The sequence below is a fragment of the Fistularia commersonii genome, chromosome 4, assembly GCF_037954325.1.
Source record: "Fistularia commersonii isolate RoL2024-O1a breed Wild chromosome 4, RoL_Fcom_v1.0, whole genome shotgun sequence".
Lineage (NCBI taxonomy): Eukaryota > Metazoa > Chordata > Actinopteri > Syngnathiformes > Fistulariidae > Fistularia > Fistularia commersonii.
This window is the reverse complement of record NC_141287.1, coordinates 22,581,367-22,608,723: the sequence shown is the minus strand read 5'-3', so window position 1 is coordinate 22,608,723 and position 27,357 is coordinate 22,581,367. Positions and strand designations below refer to the sequence as shown.

The window sequence follows — 27,357 nt, the reverse complement described above, 5'->3', positions numbered from 1 at the left end:
GTGCATGTGTGTGTAAGTAAATGTGTGTGTTTTGTGTGCATGAATGTGTGAATGTGTTTGTATGTCTTTGCCTGTGTGTCTGAATGTGGATGCATTTCTGTGTATATATATATATGTGTGTGTGTGTGTGTGTGTGTGTGTGTGTGTGTGTAGGTAGATGTGTGTGTTTTGTGTGCATGTATGTGTGAATCTGCGTGTATGTCTTTGCCTGTGTGTTTGAATGTGGATGCATTTCTGTGTGTTCCTTCCTGGGCTGTGATTGGCTGATGTGAGGTGGGCGGTTCAGATTGTTTTGAGGCGTAGATGATTTCTCTGGGATATTTTCTCGGTTGCTGTTGGATTTTCTTCTCCATCGATCCGACGTGCTCACAGGAGTGAACATTCAGACAGACTCGGCGAGGGCGGGAGGAAGACGATGAGCCGCAGAACGTGTTTCGGGGCCACCAGCTCCCCGTATCTCACCCTGGCTCTTCATCCCAGCTCCTCCATGTGCAGCTCCGTGCACACAGTGCAGGGGAACCTCAGACTCAAACCTAGTGGCTCCACCAGGAGAAACACGTCCGGCAGCCAACGTGCTCCGTCGTGTGACGCCAGCAGAGACGTGTCAGCAACGGCTCGTCGTGGTGAAGGAGTGAAGAAGTGAAGGAGAGAAGGAGTGAAGGAGAGAAGGAGAGAAGGAGTGAAGGAGAGGAGAGAAGGAGTGAAGGAGAGAAGGAGAGGAGAGAAGGAATGAGGTCTGATGGATGCAGACAGACGGAGAGAGAGCGTTGCTTAGAGAGGGATGGAGGACAGAAGTGGGAGAACCTCCTCAGAATCTTGCAGGGAAAATTCTCCGTTTGTCAACAGTCTGAGTGATATTCCCCGAGAGAAGGAAAGTATTGTGTAAACCTGTCACAAAAGTCATTTCATTCATAAACGAGAGTTCACGTAAAGAGGAGAGGCTGCACCGATGTCGGCCTTCATTCACCTGAATTCCACCTTCCTTTCCCCCCCGATGACTTGTGTCCTGGTCTTCTGGCCTCGGGGCCTTTTTCTCTCTGGCTCTCTCTCCCCCAAACTCTCTGAGGGCCACCATAAGACATCCCCTTGCTGATCGCCTCTGAATGCTCTGGTCCCCTTGTTGGCCCACGGTCGTCTCTGGGGGTTGCTCACTGACCCGGTGGACCCTGGTGGACCCTGGTGGACCCTGGTGGACCCTGGTGGACCCTGGTGGACCCATTATGGTCCTTGCTGGCTCTGGTCAGGAGCAGGTCTACTGTGCAGCATGTGATATGAATCCTCATTTGCTCCCCTCCTCTCCTAGATGTTTTATTGTGACAGAAAGCTGATTATCTTCACACACACACACACACACACACACACACACACACACACACACACACACACACACACACACACACACAGAGAGAAGGGGGGAAGAAGAGGCTCTTTGTTCAGCAGAAGAAGCCACATCAGACACATTATATTAACAACAGGAAGTCTGGCTAATAAACCTTCAACCCCCAAAAATAAAAGCGTGGACGGGGTCACGTGACCATTGCATGGACGCCCCACTCTCTTTTTAACCTTCATCTGCTGCCGGAGTACAACCATCTCTGCTACAGGAATATGAAATGATGTCGTCGCGGTGGTTCGGATGATCGACACCTGTCAGTCATTGAAGCATCGACATGTAGGTGTCTCGTGGCCTTTAACCTGGATAAGGTCTTACCTCAGGCGACCTGCAGAGGTCTTACCAGCGCAGCGACCGCAGGCTTGCCGTGGCCCGGCAGAGTCACACTCTTAGTTGTGTGAAGCTCATGGTCGACGTGAGGTGTCGGACCTTCGGGATCGTGACGGTCCGGTGCAGGTGTGGACGAACACACGCCTGTTCGGGTTTCCCCTTTTTCTGCAGACGCTCTCTGAGTCTCTGAGCGGTCGGTAAAAGGCCGGCTGGAAGCGGCCGCTCCTCCCGCTCTCATCACATTGGCTTTTTTCATGAACATTAAATATAGATATAAACATAAGAATATCAAACATATGTTTTCAGACATTTGTCTTTTCATGTTTAAGAGATTATGAGTTATTACTTGTTTCATCTGAGAATCCCAACCAGATTCAAAGCAGATTAGAGGTCATCAAGCCCCCCCACCCACACACACACACACACACACACACACACACACACACACACACACACACTACAGTGCCCAGTCTGTCTGAGTAGCTCCTGAGGCAAGGTCACACACACACACACACACACACACACACACACACACACACACTCACACACATACCGGAGAATCAATACTGGAAGCTGGATCAAGGTGTCAGGACATGTGCGTGTTGGTTTGCTGGCTGAAGCTCCGCCCCCCCGCCCAGGCCAAACCCACTGCCACTGAACACCGTGTGTGTGAGACCCTGCACACACAACGAATCTGAGCTCATCTCTGAGTGACCCATCTCATCTGGAGGCATTCATTCTCTCTGAGCACAACGTCTTCACACACACACACACACACACACACACACACACACACACACACACACACACACACACACACATAAATATACACGGGTGTGCACACAGACAGGAGCACACAATCTCTACACACAAACAGACAATCACAAATATGAGCACAGGCAGATACACACTCTTGTGACACAAACACACACACTGACACATACACCCACACACACAAACACACACACAGCCAAACATACAGTCATACGCATACTGTAGATGGACACAGACAAGCACACACACACATTCAGACACTCACAGGAAGACACACTCACACACACTAACAGACACAAGCACAGCTGCAAGTGCATAAGATATGGCTGTGTGTGTTTGTGTGTGTGTGTGTTCTCAGCAGGCGTGTCAGTGGTTTCGTGAACAGACAGCTGGAGGTCAGAGGTCAGAGTGGAGATGATCTTTGAACCTTTGATGTCAAAGATCTTCCCTTAAAATCTTTTTAGTTTTTCTTCCTTTTTTTTTCTGCTGATCGACTTCTGAAAATACAAAACAATCCAGATTTCTCAGCACGTTGCCACAAAATGAAGTTTCATATGTAATCAAATCACATCCAGTCCCTGCACATGGTGCCGGGGCTGGTTCCCACGGCGACGGTCAGCTGTTGGAGGATTAGGAGGGTGATGGCCGTGTGTGTGTGTGGCTGTTTGGGTGTGTGTGTGTGTGGGGGGTCAAAGTTGCCTGAGGAGATGTCCTCGTCAGTCTCTCTGCCCCCCCGATCCTGGACCAGAGCCCGGATCAGGACCGGGTCCAGGACCTTTAATGAACAGTGTCTTGCAGAACAGGGTGTGATTTTGACGTTGCAGTCCTGGGACGTCTCCTCTCTGGGATCTCTGAGCCACTTTTAGCGCAATCGGTGTTCGACAGAAAGGATCCGCAGAGACAAAGGCCACTTGGACGCAGATTGGTTTTAGGCCGATTGACCGGAGGTCCGTCTGACGGAGACTGCCATTGTTACGGAGGCTGGACCCGCTCCGGTTTTCACCAGGAGGTGGATCTTCTTCATGCGCTGATGTCACGTGACCCGAGGTGTCCCCTTTGTGCAGCTTGTCAAACGTGGTTAACATGCTGTCGTCTCCTTCCCTCCCCACACAATGGCCCAGGGGTCCTCGCCGTTTATCCGGGGCAGTGGGTGGAGTGGAGTGGAGCCCGTGGGCTGGTGGGCTGGGGAAGCGTCATGAATTTCATAAACTGAGAAACAAATAGATGAAATGTGAAAACCCGCCAATATCACAAATAATCGTCATATAACCCAAATACGACACGGATCTGCAAAAAGAAATCGCAATTACTTTCCAACCAATGAGCAGAAACTATCCAAGAGCAGCTGGCAGTCATTCTGAGTTGATGAAATAAGACATAAAGGGATACAAAAGGTTGGATGTGTTAATGAACCTATGAAAACAGTCACAGATTTCACTGGTGTTTCTTCTGTGTTGGAACCTGAGTGAGGAAGCTGTTGCTGCTCAGCCAGAGCCCTTGTGTGTTTTTAGCTCGTCACCGTCTGTTCTTGGTATGTTCTGCTGCTGCTGGGATCAATAGAATGCATCTTATCTTATCTTAGCTTGTATTTTTTTGTGTCCTGATAGCTGGTTGTTGTTGTTGTTGTTGTTGTTGTTGTTGTTGTTGTTGTTATTGTTGTTGTTGTTGTTGTTAAGCAGCAGTGGGTTGTTGCTGTTGCCGTTGCTGTTGTTGTTGTTAAGCAACAGTGGCTTGTTGTTGTGGAGCAGATGAAGCACCTGCCAGCGATCCATTCATCTGGTCTCTAAAAGGATTAGACGCTCTGTTATCGATTCACTGCGTGGGGGGCGAGGGGGGTTAGATAACAGAAAACTCCATGCATCGTTATTACATCAGGCAAGCGCATGTAGTTTAGGTGTGTGTGTGTGTGTGTGTGTGTGTGTGTGTGTGTGTGCGTGCGTGCGTGCGTGTGTGTGCCCGTGTTGTTGTGATCGAAGTGACACACATGCCGCTTGTTAGCCCAGCATCATTTCATAGATGGACTGAGGTGAAACGGTGACAGGAAGTGGGTCAGTCGATGGAGCCCGTGGAGGTTAAAGCCTGTCTTTCATACACCAGTTAGCATCAAGGTTATCACTTTCCAGCTAGCGGGTCAATGGAAGTGCACCTGTGTACTCCGGCCTTGCTGTTACACAGCTACACTTTTAACTGGACGTGTTTCGCCACCCCTCGTCACAACAGACCCTCTGCTGACGACACACATGCTAACACAGCCACATTTATACAATGTCCTCCGGGATCAATAAAGTATTTTTGGTTCTGATTCTGATGAAGATGATGAAACACACCGTGCAGCTGCTGTGCTGCTGAATTGCTAGCTGTGCTAAGAGTTCCTATCCATATCGTGTCTGTGTGCCAAGTAATGCTCACCCCTTCTACATTCTGCATTTTGTCTTCAAGTCCTTTGTTGAGCACTAAAACCTGGGCTACATGACACGTTGGCTTGCAGTTATGCTAAGCTACGCTTTGTTTTCATGGTGGCGCCGCAGCAGTGAGCCGGGGAAGAGAGCGCCCCCACCCCAAGCCCATGGCTGTACCCTCGGGGGCTGAGGGTCACGGGATTGTTAGCAGGCAATGCCGCGTAATACTTACGCAGCCCTAGCAGAACTGCGGAGGAGGAATGTCCTTCTGTCCTGGTTTCTCTGATCAGATCTAGGTTACACGCAAATCAATGAAGGTGCAGCAGACCAGAAGAATCCAATCAGACCTGGATCTGCAGCTTCCATTCTGTCAGATGGGGGCGGGGTCAGGGGTCAACGTCAGACAAAGCGGTGACCAATAAATAACAGAAGAGTGGGGAGCTGAATGTTACACTAAGTCTAAATGCATCTCATAGTTTTTATGAGGCCTGACTGGAAGCTAAGTCTCAAGAGAACCAGCTCCTCCTGGACCTTCACCTTCCAGGATGATGGTGAGACAATGAGAAAATGATATGACAGAAGAGAAATGACTTGCAGGGCACCATGTTTCGTCTCATCTCAGCTCTGATTAGTTCCTTTCAAGATGTAGGTAGTGACTTCATTATCACCCCCCACCCCCTCACACTCACACTCACCGACCCTCGTGAACTTCAAGTGTGTGTCTGTCCGTTGGCGCTGGACGTCTGAGAGCAGCTTCCCCTTTCTGTCCCTCGGATCTGCTGACACTCTGTTTCTGGGTTCCGTCAACTTCATGGTTCTACTTCTGTTTCTGAGAACAGGAAGCTGCTGCCGCCACGGCAGAGATTTAGATGGGTGGACGGATAGAGTTTGGGTTTGGGTTAGTCTGTGTTCCAGGTGTCTAACCCAGGTCTCGTGTGAGAAGGAATGCCCGGAGCGGGAAAGGCCGTCCGCACGGAAATGGTCGGGCGCTTGAGTCTGAGCATGCACCCGTCTCTTCACGCCCTCACTCCATCCATCCATCCATCCATCCATCCATCCATCCATCCATCCATCCATCCATCCATCCATCCATCCATCCATCCATCATCCATCCATCATCCATCCATCATCCATGGAGCACACCCTCACGTGGCCCCTGTCCAGACCCGTCCCACTGAGTACTCCACAAAGAATAAGTGTGTGTCAGGTTTGCACCTGCTGTTCAAACCACAAGGCCAATACACCACAAACACCACCAGAGGAGGATCAGACCAGGTGGCCTTCCGGAAGGCGTGACCAAAACGGTGAACGCAGCAGGACAGGAACATCTTGCCAGGATTGCCAGCTCCTTCCGGAAGCTCCTGTGGCTCGGAGCCGAGCGTAAGGCCACTTAAGCAGAGATCCAGAAGGGCCGCTCCGAGTGACCTGGCCCAGCAGATCACTGTGGTCCCCGAAGACACCGGTGTCTTCAATTGGCAACGTCATCTCGTCATGCCAAGGTCGCCACAGCCGCACGGCTACACTCGACTCCGTGCCCTCATGATGGAGCGTGCACGGAGAAGCCTGCACCTCCAGAACCTATCTGACTTGCTCAAAGCGGATAAGATCACCCGGCGCTGTGCGTTCGCCGCGTCGGCCCTTCGGGTCAACGTGGTGGCCATCGGGTCAAGGCCTCATCTATGTGGGGAAATCAAGTTTGGTCATTGCAGTGCGAATCACCAGAGTTCAAATGAAACGTTGCCTTCAAACGCCTCTGGACTTCGAAGAATGTAGGAGAACATATTTTGGTTTACGAAGGTGGGTTTCAGTTCTCTGCAGGTCGGCACTGTCAAACAATGTCCGCACGATCACACATTCTCTCGGCAGGTGGAACTCTGCTTGGTCCATCCTATGCGTGCTGATCACAGGGAATAACCTGGAGATGATGGAGATGATGAAGCTGAAGGTTCCTCTGAAGATGAGCAGGAGCTCTTGGCCCTCATCTATATTTCATGCAACATGAAAAAAACAAACAACCCAACACACAAATGGCTGTTAACATCTCTGTGGCTACAAGGATGGAGAGCCTGGTGGGGAAGATAGTGGAGAAGATAATGGAGAAGATAGTGGAGAAGATGGTGGAGGGCATGCTGGAGAAGATAATGGAGAGGACGGCGGAGAAGATAATGGAGAGGATGGTGGAGAAGATGGGGGAGAAGATGAATCTTCTCCCTGAATGCGCAGCTCATTCAACGAGCCACAAATGAATGAAGTTCATCTGCGATCTGATTCGTCAGAATGTTGACAAACTTCGACAGTTTGCTTTATTTTTTTTCTCATGTTTTTCTTCTTTGAGCTTCTGCTGAACTCCAAGGGTTGGTTTCTCCGTGGAAGTCTGATGTTTCACACTCTCCTCTGTCAGCTTTTATAAGAACCGGCAAGATGCTGATGGAGGTCCTGCCTGCTTTGAAGAAATGAATCTTCTAACGTGCTTGTTATCGTGTTACAGGTCAGAAGCAGTGGAGAAGTTTTAGTGAGAAGGTGCCAATGTTTTAGCAGGAGGGTCACAGGTGGAGATGTTTGAGTGAGAAGGTCAGAGGAGAAGATGGAGATGAAACCTGACACCTGAAAATAAATGTAAGGAAACTGACGACAGCGTTTCGTTCCTGCTTGACATCCAGTTGCAGGACGCCAAGTCAGAGAACCGTCAGCAGTTTCACTTCTGTAGACCTTCCAGGAAGGTGTGTGTGTGTGTGTGTGTGTGTGTGTGTGTGTGTGTGTGTGTGTGTGTGTGTGTGTGTGTGTGTGTGCGTGTGTGCGTGTGTGTGTGTGTGTGTGTGTGTTATCAGAGCGTGGCAGCAGGTTTCATGTAATCAGAGGTAAAGGAGGCGGGGCTTTAACTGCCTTTCCCTGTGGCTGATATGACCAACGTTCAGATGAGCTTGCAGAGCTCCATGTTTTGGCCCTCAGGAACCATCAGAAGCTCCTCCTGGAGAATCTGATGTCTGGATGTACTTCAGTTTCTCTTCCTCCTAAACCCCCACACTTTTATTTCCACATTGACGGACAAACAGAGGTTTAGGTCTCAGTCTTCTCAGTGACACTGGGTATGACAGAGGGGGCGTGTGTGTGTGTGTGTGTGTGTGTGTGTGTGTGTGTGTGTGTGTGTGTGTGTGTGTGTGTGTGTGTGTGTGTGTGCATATCTCTGTATTTGTTGGGCGATCTGAAGGTGGTCTGAGCTCAAGGTGACAAAACCTGATTAAGGTTCAGCCGTCTCGAGGTGTGAGTGTGTGTGGAAAGAGGAACTTGTTGTTCCCCTACAATTAATTTGTTCATCTTGAGGACACACATACACACACAAACACAGATAGGCACACACACACACACACACACACACACACACACACACACACACACACACACACACACACACACACACACACTTGTTTTTTTTTGTCTTCAAGTTCAAACACTTCAGCAGGTGAACGGTGAGTGGAGATGATAAGGATGAAGATGTGCTACAGGTCCTCAGACCCTCCAACCTCCTCACCCTCTGTCTGAGGAGTTACTCGCAGCTTAAAGCCACAAGGGAGTGCCCCCCCACACACACACACATACACAGGTACATACACACACACACCCACACACACACACACACACACTGAGATGATCAGGAGGAAGATGAGGGCGAGTGGGTTTGTCTAGCAGGAGATCAGAGGAAGAGGGTTCCTTAGGTCACAAATATTCAATGATCAGTTCACATCTTCAGCCCTGTGGACCTACTGATCAATTATGATGGAGCAGTGCTCCACCTGTATACGCACACACACACACACACACACACACACACACACACACACACATGTATATCTGTGAGCAGCAGGGGTAGAATCCCTCCCTTCCTGTAATTTCCTCAGGAGGTTCAGTCTGCTTTCTCTGGATTCAAAAGTATTCATCAAACTGGTTCGGCCAGAAGGACAGAAGGACACTGATGTTCCTGGACCGTGAGTAAACATCTTCTGGGTGGACTTTGGTTCAGTCTTCTTCCAGACCTCTCCTGCCTGAGAGGAGGCATCCTTCGACCCGGATCTTCTTCATCCCACCTTTGTCCATGTCCAAACCCTTTCAATCCGACTTCATCTCCAGAAGGTCTACCACGTGCCGTCCCTCTGATGGAATCCTCTCCGTCCTCCTCACACCCAAAGAGGAACCTTCACATCTCCTGTCTTCTCAGTGTCTCCAAACCAGACACCACGGCTGCTCTTCATCTCTATCCTCATTCTGGCTGATGTTTTTCTTCATCCATTCCCACCCGATTGCACCTTCATCTCTTCTCCACCGTCTCCATGGCTCTGGAATGTTGACCCTTAGTCCTTAAACTCCTTCACCTACTTCATCTCCACTCCCTGTAGCCTCATTGTTTCTCTCGAGTCTCCTCATTCACGCACACATCTTGCTCCTTCTTTCTGCAGCTCGTTGCTCTCCTCTCCGGGTCGCACCTCCACCTCTCTTGATGTTCTCTCACTCCTTCCCCGCTCTCACCATCGATCTCAGTGTCATCCGCTCACATCGAGGTCCGTGGAGATTCCTGTCTGACCTCCTCGCCGTCCGTCATCACCACAGTGACCGAGAAGGTCTCAGAGCTGCCCCAACACGTGGTCCCACCTCCACCTCCGACGTCTGCGTCACACCTCCCCGCCGCCTCCCCGCGCTCCTCCTCGTCCCGAAGCTCGGCTTCCGATGCGGGAACTGCGGCGCCTCTTGCGAGCGCCGCTCGCCGCTTCCCCGCCAGTCGCTGAGGTGGCCGTGCGATGTCCTCGAGTGTCACATAAAAGGCCTTCATACTATTATTGTTCCCATCTTTCCACCGTCTTCCAGACCTCGTGGTGGAAGCCCTGTTCCTCTGGCGCTAACCATAGCTTCGTGTTTCTAAGTTTAGCTGACCACAGACGATCGCTGGCAGCCATAGCTATCAGCAGCTAACCATACCTAACCAGAGATAACCGTCACTGATGGTTGCTACATGTGCGGTCAAAAGTGTCCTCTCACCGGAAGCAGCTGTCATTACAACTGTGGCGTGGCGAAGCAGCTCTTCTGGCCGTGGGCGAGCAGAGTCCACACAGCTGCAGCCGGAGGACGTCCGCTGCTCCGACTCCTGCCGTCACGCTCACACACTCTGGACCTCTGCAAGGTTCTGTTATCCCAGAAATGTCAGCATACCTGCATGCTCGCCCCGCTGGGGACAGGAACTCTGTGTGTGTGAAAGTGTGTGTGTATCTGGGTTTATCAGTGTGCAAGTGTGTGTGTGTGTGTGTGTGTTTGTGTTTGTATGTACCTGCTTGTGTGTGTGTGTGAGTGTGTATCTTTCTCTGCGTGCGTGGATGTGCATATATGTGTGTGTGAGTAAGTGTGTATCTGCCACATATGTGTGTATGGTTATGCGTATCCGCCTCTGTATGTTTATGTGTGTGTGTGTGTGTGTGTCAGTTACAGGGGTTTCTGTGAGTAAGTCGCAAATGAGGAAGAATGTTGAAAACCTAAAAATAAAATCAGGAAGAAAACTTCTCTAACCCGATGGTTGGTGAAGGAGGTCCAGGCAAAGTTCTGGTGTGACACACCTTCAGACCAGAACCCCCCCTTCACTCTAGCCAGTCCTCCAGAAACAGCTGGGGGTGCATGTTTGCCATTTGAGTGCAGAAATGTTTGAGTCCAGGATGACGACATGCCGTGGGGTGTGTGTGTGTGTGTGTGTGCTGCGGTGGAGGGCCGGCGGGCCGGCGGGCCGGCGGGCCGTGGGGCGGAGCAGTGGGATTAATGTTTCTTTGTAAATCTGTGAATGGGGGAGGGGATCCCCCCCCACGGACACAAAGGCTCAATGCTGCAGAGGTGACGCTGCAGACAATGGAGCCCTGTGAGAGTCGCAGGTCACTGCAGTGTGTGTGTGTGTGTGTCAGTCTGCAGTGGTGACATCTGCCCGAGTCATGTGACTCAGTGGACAGACGGGGCCCGAAAAGGCTTTTGTTTGGTAGGTCAGTGGCGTTTTGTGCCGACCAATCAGTCGGCAGACGCACACAGGAAGTGCAGTCAGAGGCTTTATGTGTCAAACTGCACATATTCATTCCATCACTGACGGGCCAATCAAAGCTCGGCTCCTCCAACCAGACGCCAACTGCAGGAGTCTGGACCTCTCTCACACACACGTGCACGCACGCACACACACGTAAAGGGATTGAGGTCAACTCTCCAGATCTGATATTTCTTGATCACTTGAACTAAGGATCAGGTTCAGATGATTAGTCACATGACCCTGCTGGAGCTCCTCAGGTTGGTTTGCTTGGAGAGAAACCTGGTCTGTATTTCCAGACTCTCGAAGGTTCCTCAGGTGTCAGACATGGTTTGCATGTTTCAACGTTTGTGTTTGTTTGTCTTCTGCCTCCATGTCTTCTCTCCATGAGCTGCAGCAGGTTACAGAATCTTCCAGTCACAGCTGCAGAAATGATAATAGGTGTGTGTGTGTGTGTGTGTGTGTGTGTGTGTGTGTGTGTGTGTGTGTTGGGGGGGTGGGGTGAGGGGGTAGACCACACAGCGAGCTCTATGTCTGAAGGGGGGGGTTTGCCCAGTCTGAACCCCTAAAAACCCCCTCACCCCCCCAACCCGGGTTTTTTTTGCAGCTCTGGCCTTGAAGGTGCACCTGTCCCACAGTTGTCGACTGGCAGACACGCAGAACATAATATGATGCTCCACCTTCTCCGGAAGGAGACCAGCTGGAAGCCCTCCTCTGGACAACCTTCGACCCCGCTCTGCTTCCCATGATGTCATGGCGCTGCTATTCCCACGGCCGGCGGGGGGGCGGGGGTCGTCCAGGACGATGAAACAAACTTCCCCAGCTGTCCTTCATAGCTGCAGTGAGAACACGAGTGTCTTCTGGTTTTGTCTTGGACCGTCACCCTTCCACCCACCGATCTTCTGCCGAGCTAAATGTCTCGTTGTTGTGACGTTGCCGGGTGACAGGATGAACTCGGATGCACCTGCTTCGGGTTCCTGCCGCCGCTACTGACTCGATCCGGCGTTGTTAGCGTAGCACGTCTTTTTCTTCCTGTGCCGCCAAACAGCCGCCGGAAAAGTTGTCCGGCCACGTTCGGGCGGACGGCTCTTACCGGGTTTGATGGCTGAGCCTCAGCTGACAGAGCAGAGGGTGAAAGCTAATTAGAACAGGAGACATTTACCTAATGAGGCTTGAGCTGCTTGGCTTTGGCTTCCGTTTGCAAAACACTTCCTGAAGAGACCTTGTATCTCCTATGTCTCTATTGTTCCATCAGCCACGAGGTTCACCGTCATTTATGATTTCGTCCGATGTTGTTTGCGGCTATGAAATGTTTGCGGTCCGACCGAGCGCTCGATCCAGTCCCGCCGCCGCATCTCGCAGAGGAAATGAGTTTTAGAAGATAACCCTTCCACCTCACCTCCAGATGAAGCTGGTTCCTCGGTTCCTGCCGGTCGGGGAGTCGTCACTTAGGTCATCGGGACGTTTACGGCGGTCGACGACACGGTCGGTAACCGGACCCGGTCTTGCGTCCGCAGTGCTGAACTACGGCAACGTTGTGGAGGCCGGCTCGGAGACCGACGAGGACGACAGGACGCCGGCGTCCGAGGAGAACGAGGAGGAGGCCGGGAGCCCGGCCGGCGTGCCCGCCCCGGAGGCCTCGCCCAGGGTGGGCCACGCCCTGCTGTCCTGCCTGGGCCTGGAGGGGTCAGAGGTCAGGGAGAGCATCCTGCACGGCTGGAGGCTCGGTCTGGAGGACGCCAACGGACACGCGAACGGAGGAGGTAAGCGGAGCTCGGATCGCGGCAGGGAGGCCACCTGACGGAGCTCGGGTCGCACGCCGCGTATCTGCGGCAGGGAGGCGACCCGCGGCGCGCACACACCTATCCTGTCCAAACACACCCTCAGCAGAACCCTCAGCGATGGGGGGCTGGTTACCGAGGTGACCTTTGACCTACAGCAGTCCAACATGTTCCTCACCTGCCATCACATGTTCATCGCCTTCATCTAAAACAAACATATATATTTATATCATTCATTAATTCATTAATCAATTAAGAAATAAATTCCATACCTCAGTGAAGTGTGTGGAGTTGAACGTCCGTTCATCAGGAATATATGATAGTGTGAAACACTTTGCATGTGTGCTGGGGGGCTGTGTACGGTGTGTGTGTGTGTGTGTGTGTGTGTGTGTGTGTGTGTGTGTGTGTGTGTGTGTGTGTGTGTGTATGTGTGTACGTGTGTGTGTGTGTGTGTACGTGTGTGTGTGTGTGTGTGTGTACGTGTATGTGTGTGTGTGTGTGTGTGTGTGTGTGTGTGTGTGTGTGTGTGTTAATGTGTATGTGTGCGCGTGTGTGAGTGTGTGTGTGTGTGTGTGTGCGTGCATGAATGTTTCTGTGTGTGTATGTGTGTGTGTACATGAATTTTACTGTGAGTGTGTGTATGTGTGTGTGTGTGCGTGTGTGTGTGTGTCCATGCGTGTGCATGAATATTTCTGTGTGTGTTTGTGTATGAATCTTTCTATGTGTGTGTGTGTGTGTGTGTGTGTGTGTGTCTCAATTGTTCCTTTGCCATCTATCCTGCTGAGAAGCTGCAGTGAATGAAGTGATCAGATCTGCTCCTCTGTCTGTGTCTGGATGATGGCCTCAGTGGCCTGCAGAACCCATGTGAGGAGAAGCTCTCCAGCAGCTTCCAAACTGTGTTCTTCATCTCGTTCCTCGTCGTCATCTGATGGAAGCCTCCTGTGTCTCAACAGGGAAGTTGGACGCCGTCTCTGAGATGGAGGAGTACTTCCTGAAACCCAGGCTGGCAGAAAGCGACGTTCAGACGGCGGCCATCGCCGAGTACCTGCATCGCAGCGACACGGCCATCATCTACCCCGAGGCTCCGGAGGAGACGTCGCTGCTGGGGACGCCGGAGGCGGCGGGCGTGGATGAGGCCGAGCAGGGTAAGGATGTCTGCCCTGCGTGTCTCGGTCCGTCTGGAACAACCTTCTCGGTCTCCTCGCGCTTCACGCCGCCTAAACTCTGACGAACCACAAAGGGTTCCGGACAGAAACAGAATTCCACGCCGCCGCCGGCCGAGAAGGAACGAAGCTTCCGGAACAGGAAGCGAAGGATCAGAAAACAAACCACCCTTCTCCTGACCCGCAGACCTGCCGGCGGATGACTTCGGGCGGCTGCTCACCTGTCCGTACTGCGACCGCGGCTACAAACGCCTGACGTCCCTCAAGGAGCACATCAAGTATCGCCACGAGAAGAGGGAGGAGAGCCTCTCCTGTCCCATGTGCGGCGACGCCTTCGGCCATCGGACGCAGCTGGAGCGTCACATGACCCTGCACAAGACCGCCGCGGACCAGGTGAGCCCGGGGAAGGGGGTCGGCTGGTCACCGGAGGAGGTCTGCCAGGTGGCCGCACACCTGGATTGACAAAATATTCATGCAAAACAAAAACCAGAAAGGTGTGCGGTTCCGAGGAGGACGCTGGAACTGAAACATCTTAGTTGTTCACATCCAGGAACCCGTGACTCCTGTGAAGATCAGCTGATAATCGGTGGTCAGATTATTGCTCTTCGTCTCACTGAGCTCATCATCGTTTTACAATCAGACGTAGTTCTAATGAGATTTACTGGTTAATGCGTCACCTTGGTCACAGGAGCTCCCCCTCCCACACACACACACACACAGAAACATTCATACACACACACACACACACACACACGTACAAAGCAGATGGTCTTCTCCTGCTTCATCACAGATACCACACCTTCCAAATATCAGATGTGCTTCTATTTTGGTTTGGGTTGTTACAATTAAAGATGTTTTAAGATGTTCTTAAAAGGTGAAAGGTTTACGGTCCAAAACATCATCCGCCTCTAAGAATGCAGGAAATTCACTGACAAAAGTGACGGAGATGAGGTTGTGAACGCTTCTTAGATCTTCAGTATTCTTCCAAAGCTGAGAAACTTCCATGTTTTCACATGTTTGTATGAAGCTGCCGGAGCTGAAGGGGTCTCCTTCCTTTTGGAGGTGATCCTGGCACTCTGTCCTCCTGCTCCCTCCATCTCCCCCTGCGTCCTCCTTGTCCTTCCTCCTCCTGCTTTGTTGCTGCTGATTTGCATCTGAAACTGAGAGAAGTTTATCTCAGCAGACGCTCGAGTTTCCCGCAGAGACGAGATGGTGGTTAATCTTCCGGGAGAATCTGTCCGTAGATCTGCTTTGCAAGCTATTAAACTCCCCCGATTCCTTCTGTCTTCTGCTAATCTTCATCCGCATCCAAACCTGCTCTGTGTCTGCAGCTGCTGGGCGACGCCGCCGGCAACCGCAAGTTCAAATGTAGTGAGTGTGGAAAGGCCTTCAAGTACAAACATCACCTGAAGGAGCATCTGCGGATACACAGCGGTGGGTTCAAAACACACACACAATCACGCACACGCGCACACACGCGCACACACACACACACACACACACTCACACACTCACACACATACACACACACACACAGAGCTAGCAATGGTCTTAAACTGTATCTATTTCATTCAAGCGACAGACAGTGAATGAATGGATGACTCCACGTGTCCCTGTAGAAAAGTGACAAAGGTGTGTTCGTGTTCCTGCAGGTGAGAAGCCGTACGAGTGTTCCAACTGTAAGAAGCGCTTCTCCCACTCGGGCTCGTACAGTTCCCACATCAGCAGCAAGAAGTGCATCGGACTCCTGTCCTTCAACGGACGGTTGCGGGCCAACGCCAAGGCCGCTTCTTCGCCGCCCTCGTCAGCCTCGTCGCCCGGAAGCCCCGCCCTCGCGCAGCTGCGCCAGAAGCTGGAGAACGGGCGCCCCCTCCCCCCTCAGGAACCGCCGCTGGATCTCAAACCCGAGCCCCTGGATCTGAACGAATACTCGCCGCAGATGGCCCCCCAGCACAGATTTGCAGGTCGGAGCGTCTATGCGAACGGCTCGTCCCGGAGCCCGGCCCGGCACGCAGGGGGCGTGGATCTCACCTTGCTGGGCTACCCGGCGACCCTGGGGAACAATCTAAGCGAGGTGAAGAATGTGCTCCAGATTGTAGATAACACGGTCAGTCGCCAGAGAATGGACTGCAACCCGGAGGACGTCTCCAAGGTCCGGGCCTACATGAAGGAGCTGGGGGCCCAAATGGAGGACCAAAAGCCAACCCCCGCTTTCCGGCTCGGGGGCCGCAGCAGTCCTACCAAGACCATCGTTAACTTCGCACCGGAGAAGGTAAACGAGACCAAGGGTTTGACGGACGGCGAGAAGGAGAAGCCCAGTGTCCAGGAGAAGCCCCTGGAGGCTCCCACCCAGTTCCTGCCCTTTTGCTGTCAGTTCTGCAAGGAGCCATTCTCAGGGCCAATCCCACTGCACCAGCATGAGCGCTACATGTGCCAAATGAATGATGAGATCAAGGCGGTCCTCCAGCCAGCTGAGAACCAAGGTGCTGAACAGGTCACCTTCATGGACCAGGCGTCGGTGCTCAAGGCGTACTTTGCTATGAACAGGGAGCCCAACTCTGACGAACTCCTCAAGATCTCCATTGCTGTTGGGCTGCCTAAGGAGCTAGTGCAGGACTGTTTTGCTCAGTGGAAGAGCCAGAAGTTCCACGCCGGCGGTCTGTGGAGGAAGTCCCCGCCTCCTGAGCACGGCAGACCTGATGCTAATGTTGGCCGGTCGCAGATTTCCTTTCCTGTGGCAGATTTCCCTAACGGTGACAGCTCGCACAAACAGTTCAGCGCCAGCAGACAGGCGGCAGGAGACAGACTCCTTGACTTCCGTGATCGTCTGAGAAACGGCACGCCTTCACCCCTGAACCTCTCGTCCTCCTCCTCGAAGACGTCTCACAGCAGCTCCTACACGCCCAACAGCCTGGTCTCCGAGGACACGCATGCCGACACCCCGCTGGACCTGTCGCTGCCCAAGAACCAGCTCCACGTCTTTGGCTCCGCGGCTGAGCTGCGGCCCAACAGCTTCGGGGGCGAACAGATTCCAGACCAAGGGTCCGGACAGCTAGAAATGGTCCACGTCAAGAAGGAGATCCTAGGCTGCGATCAGGGGGAAAAGAGTTCCAGCTCCAGCTTTGGGATTAACCCCTTCTCTGCTGGCCCTGTTTATAGCTCCCTGCCAGCTCACGGAGCATTTCCTCCGCCCAACTTCATGTCTCCTGCACAGGCCACCATCCCCGGCCTCAGGCCCTATGCTGGCCTTGACCCGATGAGCTTTCTGCCTCACATGGCCTACACGTATGCCACCGGGGCGGCCCCTTTCACTGAGTTGCAGCAGAGGAGGAAATACCAACGGAAACCAGGCTTCCAGGTAATTGATGCCGTCTCATATGGAGGAGCCTTCACAGGCGCCATGTCATGCCATTTCTCAAAGTCCTGCCCATGGTAAAAGGTCAACGCCATTAGCCTGTTTTGCACGTTACAATGGCGAGGCCCTTAAGCCGTTGGCCTCGTTCACTTCAGGAGTGTCAAAGTCTGCCCAAGGCGATAACCTTAACTACCCTGCACTCTAAAACTTTTCAGCCACAACAATATGGGTACTAATCAGGGACTTATGTGAAGGTCCAACTGATTTGCTGTTAAAAAAATAACCGAACATTAGCGCCAAAGCTGGCATGTGATAAGCTTGCACTAAAAAAGGTCAATGCTGAAAATGGACCAGCAAGCCTGGCTATCCTAGCGTGACAATGGTCCTGTACTTCATGAGAAGCAGCTAGTATTCACAGGGTAGGGTTAGCTCTCTGTGTTAGCAACTACTTTGTGATACTATTAGTGCATCTTTGTCAGCATTACCAGTCTGGGTGTTGCGTAACTACCCAAACCACACAGATTAATGAATGTATGGTTTGGCGTTTCTGTATCTTTGCATTGCAGAGGAGAGAAATTACCTGAAAACACCAGGCCGAGATACACAGCAGGCCAAGCAGGTGGTGTCAGAGGAGTGTCAGAGCTTTCACTCTGGCCAAACAAATCCTTTCTTCTGTCTCATGGGGCTTCTAAATGCAAAATATCACAAACGAACATATTTAGGAAGAGGAGCGAGAAAAAAATCACCTTTTAGACTCAAACTGGTGTCCACCAGGATCTAAGTCATCAGAGCAAGCAGGCTGGGAGAACCTGAGAACATCACAAACTTTTGGACGAAGCCAGTGAAGCTGCTGCGGTTCAGGCCCCTGGTGTCTCCTGAGATGCCACACACTTCCCAGAGCTAATGGTAGACCATTAGGAGCGAGTAAATATAGTTTCATGAATAGTGATAGTGATGGACGTGGAAAGTCAGGTGTGCGGCAGGTGTGTTTGTAGATGGTGCCTAAGCAAAGAGGACGTTCTGGAAGGATCAGCACTTCTGGTTCATACATGAATGGTTTCTGCGGTTCCTTGGAATTGGTGTGGAGTCACAGCAAACAGGAAGTGCCATGGTGTCTTCACACTTCCTGTTGAAAACTGGCAACAGTGTGTGCACGTGTGTCTGTTTGTGGCCTTCACCAGGAGATGAAGGAATTTGTCTTGGAACAAGGCACAGCACTTGCAGTGACCGGGAGCAGGCGTGGAGTCGCTGAGAAGCTGAGACAGGGCTTGCAAATTGGGTGAGATTGAAGACGTCGGTTTCTTGGATTTATTGCAAAGACACAGGCCAGAGTTTCCTTCAGTACCGTGTCAAGCTCTTCTCTCAAAGCCGTTTGGGTATTGAACTCCCTCATTGATGGCTTGACAGGAGAGTTGTGCCTCGATTCAGCGTCTTCCAAACTAACTCCAGGCTCACCTCCGGCGCTGCCTCGGGCGGCTGCCTGCCAGAGTTGCTCCTCACCGAGTGTCTCTCTCGTAAATCTTCTACTTTTCTTTTTAATTTTTATCTACTCTTCTCCTTAGTGACAATTTAGTTAAGGTTTTTGCCACAATACTAGATGATGCTCCATTCGCTCTTTCTTGTTTTCGCGGTGTTTGGAGCACTTTTTTCGAGCCGGATCCCGTTTTTTTTCCAGCAATTTCCTTCGGGATTAATAAAGTTGTTCTTATTCTTATTCTTCTTATTCTCAAACTGGAGTTAGTTGGAGCCTTTGCCAAGAGCCTTTGCCTTCTTCAAGATACCTAGGTCCTGGTCATGTCCCTTCCTTGGTAGTCTCATATCTTTTACAAGCTTGTCCTCGTTCAGAATCCGTTCAAGTTGATTCCGCTGCTCTTCTTAAAGATTTATTCGTGCCTCCTCAAGCAGTTTGTTTCCTCCTGTAATGTTCTGTGCATTCATTGCCACATTTTTAATGTTTCTTGATCTCCTCCAAGCCATCCTGCAATATTTTGATCGTCTGATTGTTTTCCTCAAGTTGGGAGGTTAGCTATTTTTCTAATCTTTAAGTTCATAAACTTCTGATCTTCCCTTGACAAGCCAGGTTGTTTGTGGTGGATTTGGGGAAACCCACTTTAAATTGCTGCAACCAAATATCATCCAGATTGACAATGGCGATTCTGTTCACCGACAGTCGGCTGCCGGTGATCCATTGCATCCCCACGGTCTCCTGTCAGTGGTCCGTTGACAATCCAGCCCAGCTTGTCTGGAGTGCGCAGGCTCCCTTGTCAATGCTGTGAATGACATGCGGCCGTTCCATGGCTTTGGGAACATTCGTCCCTGTCAACAGCTCAGTCTCTGCATCAGTCTCCGATACGTGAGCGTGTTTTGAGCGTGGCCGTCTCCGGAGATCGCTCGGTGTCAGTATGTTTCCCTGATGGGCAGGCATACAGAGTAGTGTGGAGGTCTTGGTTCGTTCCAAGAAGTCATCCTCGTGCAAGCCAGCTACTTCCACTCTAGCAAAGCACGACTACTCACGACTCTCTCTTGGCCCATTGTCCTCAAGAGAAGTTGTACCTTCTTCCCTGTAAGGTCAAGCCTGTGCATCAGAGCCTCTGTGCAGAATACTGGAAGAGCACAACTGGTGATGGTCTTGTTTCCTTTCTTAGATTTCACTTGCACCTGCGAAGCCACTTGATGCCAGGGTGCTATCCACGTTCACCGCTGGCTTCTTCTCAGTTTGATCAATATTTTTATTCCTTTTCTTTTGAGGAATATGAAGAACGGGAGGATGTTTGAGACCACACTTAAAAACAGGAGATCTTTTTCCTGCAAGCTCTACTAATGTGAGCTTTCACATCTCTGTTATGATGGGACGTCGTGAAAGAGCTTTGTCCATATATCCAGATGCAATCTTCTGCGGCTCTCCAAACTCCCCCTGTAATCAAGCCTTAGCTTTAGCATTGGCCCTCCCAGGATCAAGATGATGGCGGCTTCTTATCAGGTCCTGAGGATAGCCTTTAGTGTGTTGCTCCAGCAACTAGAGCCTGTCACTGAGACTTCTGGTGTCCCTCTCCCTGCTGCCTTCTCAAAAACTTTCATAAATGCATGATATTCCAGAGGATCGCTATCAAAAATTGGTGCCTCCCCTCACGACAAAGATGAGAGGTGCTGCTGCTGTAACAGTGCAGTTATTTCATTTTGATACTGCAAAACGCCAAGCAAGTTGCTCTGATCCTCGTCATCTGAACAGGTTGGAAACATATCCGTCGCCGTGCTTGGTATCTCAGGTTACACTGAAGCTGAGGCGCACATGCTGTTCAAGGCATTGACGCGGTCTGGGGTACATCTTTGCCCTTGGGCCGGGGTTTCTGTGGCCGAGTGGCCGAGTGGCAGAAGGTACAACGGGATTGGCCGAGGCACTGACGCTCAGGGTTTCCTCTCTCAAATGGGGGTTCATTCCATCTGTATGTCTTGACGTGGAGGTTCTCCGCTCGCAGCGTGCTTGATGTCATCACATTAAACTTGGGCCTTTGCTCTGCGATCCCCTCCTCATTTTTGGACTCGCTCCTTGCTTTCTTCAGATGTTCCAGTTGATGCTTGTCTTTTACGTTCTTGTGTCACACCGTCGCTGCAACCAAGTCAGCTTCAACGATCAGACGTGTTTCTCTTCCTGTTTTGGAGATGCTATCTTCTGGTTTAACGTCATCTTGCAAGGAATCAGTGTCAACTAATGATGCGTTTGCTGGGGTTTACCAGCCCTAAGTGCAGACAGTGATTTTTTTCATCACATTTCCCATTCCGGCTCATTTTGGTCAGTATTTGCTTTACAAACTTTCACAGAGATTTGTGCATTTCACAGCGGTAAAGGAATTCCCTCCAGCAAACGTGACATTAAAAGCAAAGTAAGAATTTCATTGTACGGGGAAGCACGTTTCCACACTGTACATATGACAATAAACGCTCTGAATCTTTGAAGTAGCGCAGCATTTCAGGGACACCAGGGATTCTCCAGTCAGTGCGAATAGTCAGCTCGGGGAAAACAAACAACGCCCGCTGGACAAAACAGCGGTCGGCTACAATCTCCCCTGTCGGCTCGGCTTTAGCTGGGCCTCCCGATGGAGGCGACGCTCCACTCTGGCAGCCCAGACCCTCCGCGACGGTTCGATCTGGGATCTGATGCACTTATTTTTTGGGGGGATAACATTTGACCGGAGCAAGTGTGCGGTCGCAGAGAGGCTGGATGATGCTTTACCAAATGCTTGGCAGAGATCGAAGGTCCTCCTTTCCTACATTTATTGCAAAGAAAAGATAAAGTCAAGATGACGTGCAGAATGTGATATCAGGGTAAAAAAAAAGCATTCACAAATTAGAACAAAAAGCACAGCGATCTGCTCGGTTCCCTGCCTGACAGAAGGTGAACCAGATGCATCTAATCTGATGAGTTGATGAGTTGATGAGTCCGTCACCGCTACCGATCCACTGCCCGTCAATCGACCGATCTACATAAAGAGTGACAAAGACAAAATAGCGATGATATAAGCATGGGTTCATTGTCATCAGTGTCCACGCTTTAGTCCCAGAAGTTTTAGCACAACAAACGGCTGCGTGAGAATAAACCAAAACCGAGAATGGATTGGAGATGAGGAGTCCTGGGGATGAGGGGGGGTCCAGGTTTGGTGACCTCCATCTGGTCCTCCCTACGTGTGCAGGGCTTACACCTTTAATCTGTGTCCAGACGTGGGATCATGGTGGCGGTGGGGGGTGTGAGGTGTCTGCTGGGGTGGAGGTGGGGGGCAGGTGTGGGACCTTCTGACCGCTCCTTGCCTTTCCAAGGGGGAGCTGCTGGACGGGCCCGCGGACTTCCTGTCTGGGCTGGAAGACCTGGCGGAGGCCAGGAAGAAGATGAAGAAGTCTGAAAGTGGTACGTACGCCTGTGACTTGTGCGACAAAACATTCCAGAAGACCAGTTCCCTCCTCAGACACAAATATGAGCACACAGGTATATACAACACACACACACACACACACACACACGCACACACACACACACAAATACACTCGCACCCCTATGTCTGCGCTTACCCTTGTTTTTCTCTCCCTTTAACATCAGCCTTCCTTTTCAGCAAGGAGGGGTCCTTCATTGTGTGGGGGGTCCTCTTGTGTGTGTTTGCATGTGTGTCTGTGTGTATTTGTTTGTATAATGTGTATTTGCATGTGTGTTTGAATTACATGTATGACGTATTTGTATGTGTGTGTGTGCGTGTGTGTGTGTGTGTCTTACATGTATTTGTGTGCATTCTGATTCTGAAAAAAATACCATTCTCATCGTGTCCTGCAATGAAAACAAAGGCTGATTCCATTACATGTACTCGTGCGTGTGTGTGTGTGTGTGTGTGTGTGTGTGTGTGTGTGTGTGTATTACATGTATTTGTGTGCATTCTGATTCTGAAAAAAATACCATTCTCATCGTGTCCTGCAATGAAAACAAAGGCTGATTCCATTACATGTACTCATGTGTGTGTGTGTGTGTGTGTGTGTGTGTGTGTGTGTGTGTGTGTGTGATGTCAAAGCCCCCCTGGCCCCCAGAGGTGTCAGTGGTGGGACTGGAGGTCCTCTAGCAGAGAAGGTATTGCAGTAGAAAAGGTCTCTAGAAGGCTGGACAGCGAGTGAAGCTTATGTTTGAATGTCCCACCAGGGTGGAATGGAGATGAGCTGAGGCAGGAGGTTCCCAGAGCTGATGTCTAAGAATAAACACACATGCAACCTGTCTTACCTTCATCTTTCACTCCATTGCATCATCTCTCCTTCTGGTCCACGGCGGGAATGTTTTCATCGTGTCTAATGGTTTTTCAAGGTTCCTGGAAAGTTCCCAAACATTAGGATGGATGAGGGCGTTTCAAAGGAAAACTGGCGGCAGGAGAACATCACCAAACCTGTTAAATTCCATCATCAGCAAATGAAGGATAATTTTTTCTAAAGTTTAGTGTGAAACAAACGTTCCTTCACACCAGAGGATCTCAGGCAGGTCCAGCTCTGGATATTAGCATGTTAGCCTGTGGTCTCGATTTGTCTGAGATGTCATTCATCTTTACAGACATCTCCCACGGCACACGTGTGTGTGTGTGTGTGTGTGTGTATGTGTGTGTGTGTGCGTGTGTATGTGTGTGTGTGTTTGTGTGTGTGTGTGTGGTTTGAGGGATTGACATCCAGACGAGGTTCGGTGATACTCTGAGATATCATCAGTGACCATCTTTCCGTCCCCATGGAAGGTCCATGAGGGGTCCATAGGGGGTCCAGAAGACCCAGAGAGGTCCATGGGAGCACTTATAGTTGGCCAGGGGGCCCAGAAAGCCAAGACGGTCTGTTGGGTCCAGAGACCCGATGGATGGGTCCAGATGACCCAGCGGGATCCATGTGGTCCAGAGATCCCAGGGCGGTACATGGGGCCCACGAGGTCCAGAAGGCCCAGGATAGTCCCGAGGGGATTGAAAAGGTCCAGGGTGGTCCAGGGTGGTCCAGCGGGGTCCAGCGGGGTCCGGCGGGTCCTCAGGGTCTGCAGAAGTTTGGGAGGCTCTCGGTGTCCTTCAGAAGCTCAGGGTGTTTCACTGTGATCTCCATGATTTGATAACCCGTGGTTCTTCCCTTTTACTTTTTTGATTTCTCATGTCCGGATATGGATTCTTTCATTTTGACACTGTGAATGATGTATTGTTGTCATGGCGACAAAGACAAACCACAGAGTACAGAATCAGTGTGATGCTCTGCTGTTGTGTGTGTCTTGGTGTTTTTGTGTAATGCTGTCCTGACCTCCCCGATCTGCCCCTCCAGGGAAGAGACCCCACCAGTGTCAGATCTGTAAGAAGGCCTTCAAGCACAAGCACCATCTGATCGAACACTCCCGCCTACACTCGGGAGAGAAACCCTATCAGTGCGACAAGTGCGGAAAGCGCTTCTCCCACTCGGGCTCGTACTCGCAGCACATGAACCACCGCTACTCGTACTGTAAGAGGGAGGCCGAGGAGCGCGAGGCGGCCCAGAGGGAGGCCCGGCACCCCGAACCCCCCCTGCTGATCCGGACCGCCTACCTGCAGGGCCTGGGTGGGGTTTACTTGGAGCCGGAGGACCGCCGGGAGCAGAGGGGGGGGGCTGCCACGAAGAAGGAAACGGAGAGCGAGAAGGCGTTTGACGACACGTCAGGTGAACGGGAAGCGGGTTTCGGGGAGGCGGAGGGGGCCGGGGACGAATCCCAGACGAACGCTTGCAGCCGGGAGGACCGGGACCCGACACGCCCGACGGACGGGAGCTCGGAAGGGAAGACGGACGGCAGGACCGCCGCCGCGGACTCCCAGCTTTGATTCAGGGATTGTATGGAGTAAATGTAGGGGGGAGGTATGTCCAGATTCCAGGAGGGCTTCATGGACCACAGGAGCCTCCAGGAGCCTCCAGGAGCCCAGCAGGTCTCCAGGACGGCCACCGATCCCCTGCTCTGATTGGGAAGCACGTCGTTTCAAGATGACTCCTGATACTTAGCAAACAATATTTATCTGCTACCAGTTTCAGGGTTAGATCTTTCAAAATGTGGTCCGTTAGTCATTTGGAATTTATTGACAAAAAAATATATATATATTTGTACAGAAATGGAAAATCCGGGACTACTCCTGTCAAACCGATTTAAAAAAATACTCAATCATTATATGAGAAGGAAATTTCTAAAATGCAAAAACAAGATTTTTTTTTTATGAGCTGGATGCTAACATAGCCCGGCGCAGAAATCGGTGCGCAGCTGATGTTAGCGTAATGAGCCGAGCCGAACCCGCTCAACGTTCAAATCAGCAGGAATTTTTCGAATACTTTCCTGGTTTTTGGTGAATCTTCTTCATCCTTGGACCGTTTGTTCCACCTCTTACACAGTTACGGTGTTTTTTAATGTCCATTAGTGGAATTCTACCAGTCCATGAGATTTAATGTTGAGTCAGGTGTCTCCCAGTTACATTTATGCCCGATGAAGCAGGATAATCTTTGTGCCAAGCTAAGCTAACACTCCCCCCCGCCTCCTGTCTCTGCACCAAAGTAGTCTAACACGTTTCCTGCCGACGCCTGGGTCAGCTCGGTTAAGTTAACCATCCCCCGCCTCCTCTCCAATCTTTGCACTAAACTAAGCTGTTTCCACCGTTTTTCTCCTTTGCACACGCCAAGTTAAGCTTAGCTAAGCTCAGCGAAGCTAACTGTTTCCCCCTACTGGTCTCTATGTGCTTAGCTTTCCTTTTGTGTTGTTTGATCAAAGCCAAGCTAAGCTAACTCACATGTCCTCATGCAGCACTTGAAATACCCTTTTTGGCGCCCACATTACCTGGAAAACAAGCCGCCGGATGTCTGTTCTTTTCGGTCTGGGTTTTTTATGTTTCCCAAATCCTTTTAAAGGTCCATGTCTGCCGCGGATCATCCATGAATCGGTTCTATGCGAAAAAATAAACAGAACAAAGAGGCCGTGGAGCGCTTGAAGGCCCGAAGCCGTGTGTTCCAAACTTCCTGTGTCAGGAACTTGCACCCCCTGAATCACCACAAAAAGGCACAAAAAAAAAACAAAAAAAAAAAACAACAACAACAAAAAAAAACCTTGTCACTTCCCAGCAGTGTTATATTTTAGTCAGCGTTTTACTGTCAGCTTATTTTTGAACTGTTTCAGTTCTTCAGTTTTGTCTTTAACCACATAATGTTTTGGGGCCTCCTTTTGTCTTTTTTAGGTCAAAGAACATTTAAACCTGTGTGATTTTTAATGTGAGTCTTCATTTGAAAGGGCTCCGTTTCTACTGAAAACAGTGAACTAGTGAAGGCTCGAGCCTTTTCAGTATGTGATTTGTCCGGAAAAGCCTTATATGCAAACCTCCAGCTGTGCCATCCCTGTACAGTCACTGTTAGCTTGGTAGTTTACATACCTTTGTGCAATTCTTGGTAATTTTCACGATGATCTTGTCAGTATTACATTTTTGTTGAAATTTCCAACACGATTTTTCTTTTTTTTGTATGTGTGTGTGTGTGTGTGTGTGTGTGTGTGTGTGTGTGTGTGTGTGTGTGTGAGTTTGCCATTTTATTTATGTGACTCATTCTATTTTTCCTAATTTTATTTATTCCAAACTGTAGTGTACAGTAATTCAGTTCCTCACAAATAGATATATTTTAGTAAATGTCAACTATTGGAGCAGAAATATGTCTATAGAAATTTTCCTTTTTTAATGTGTTATCTAATTTGTCCCTTCTAAACCACTGGAATGCTGCATGGGGGAACTTTTGATACAATAATTGTCGTGAAAACACTGTATTTTTACGAGTTAAAATGTCAAACTTAATCGTCCCTTCAGGACGCGGAGGAAATCCTAACATGACTGAAGTATTATTCTTATTGACTTTTTTTTTATTTCTCTCGAAAGTGTTCAAATAAATGTAGCCAAATTAAATTTAATAAAACTGTGTTTTTCTTCTTGTGGCATGTTACCTGTTTGGTTTTTTGGTCCGCCAAAAAAACAAGTGAGTCATTTCAAAATGACAACATTAGATACAGTAAGATATGACATATAGACATATAACGGTTTGCTACCGCAGTCCAAAAAGATGCAGAAAGAAGGCTAATTGGAAGACAACGGCAGAATTGCCCAGTGTGAACGAGAGAGTGAATGGTTTTCTCTACATGTGCTGCACACCACCTCTCGCCCAATTTACAATTTTCATTGTCTCCTGCAACTCTACGTGTAGGATAAGCGGCAGAACAATGAAGGATAAAAATATATATATATGTGTGTGTGTGTGTGTGTGTGTGTGTGTGTGTGTGTGTGTGTTTTTATGAATTGGATTTTTTTCTGAATGTACATAAAGGTGTAAAGTATTAGTTATGGTGCAGTTTGTCCAGCATGGGATCATGAGAGAACATCTCATCTCTGCATACTGAGATACTACATATGCAGATGCAGTGCAGACAGCAAAGTGGGCCCGTCACACGTTTCAACGGCGCACATAATTGTACGCGATTGTACGCGATTGTACATGGTCGTACATGGTTGTACATGGTCGTACATGGTTGTACACGATAGTACACGGTTGTACACGAGTGTACACGGTCGTACACACTCAACGCTCGGAGTCTTT

The 27,357-nt window shown here is 50.3% G+C and overlaps 1 protein-coding gene across 4 annotated transcripts in view; it reads left to right on the top strand.

Annotated features, from left to right (window-relative positions):
• Positions 1–26,697, top strand: part of zeb2a (zinc finger E-box binding homeobox 2a) — a 29,097-nt gene extending 2,400 nt beyond the window's left edge. For 3 of the 4 annotated variants that reach the window (XM_086146024.1, XM_086146023.1, XM_086146022.1), the window contains 7 exons: positions 12,457–12,702; positions 13,674–13,865; positions 14,071–14,276; positions 15,215–15,317; positions 15,536–17,241; positions 22,051–22,216; positions 24,046–26,697. In XM_086146024.1, coding sequence (XP_086002150.1) covers positions 12,457–12,702; positions 13,674–13,865; positions 14,071–14,276; positions 15,215–15,317; positions 15,536–17,241; positions 22,051–22,216; positions 24,046–24,572 — 3,146 coding nt within the window. In that variant the 3' untranslated portion in view covers positions 24,573–26,697. The remainder of the gene's footprint in view (positions 1–12,456; positions 12,703–13,673; positions 13,866–14,070; positions 14,277–15,214; positions 15,318–15,535; positions 17,242–22,050; positions 22,217–24,045) is intronic. The other variant, XM_086146025.1, reaches the window with a different exon arrangement.
• Positions 26,698–27,357: the final 660 nt, after the last annotated feature.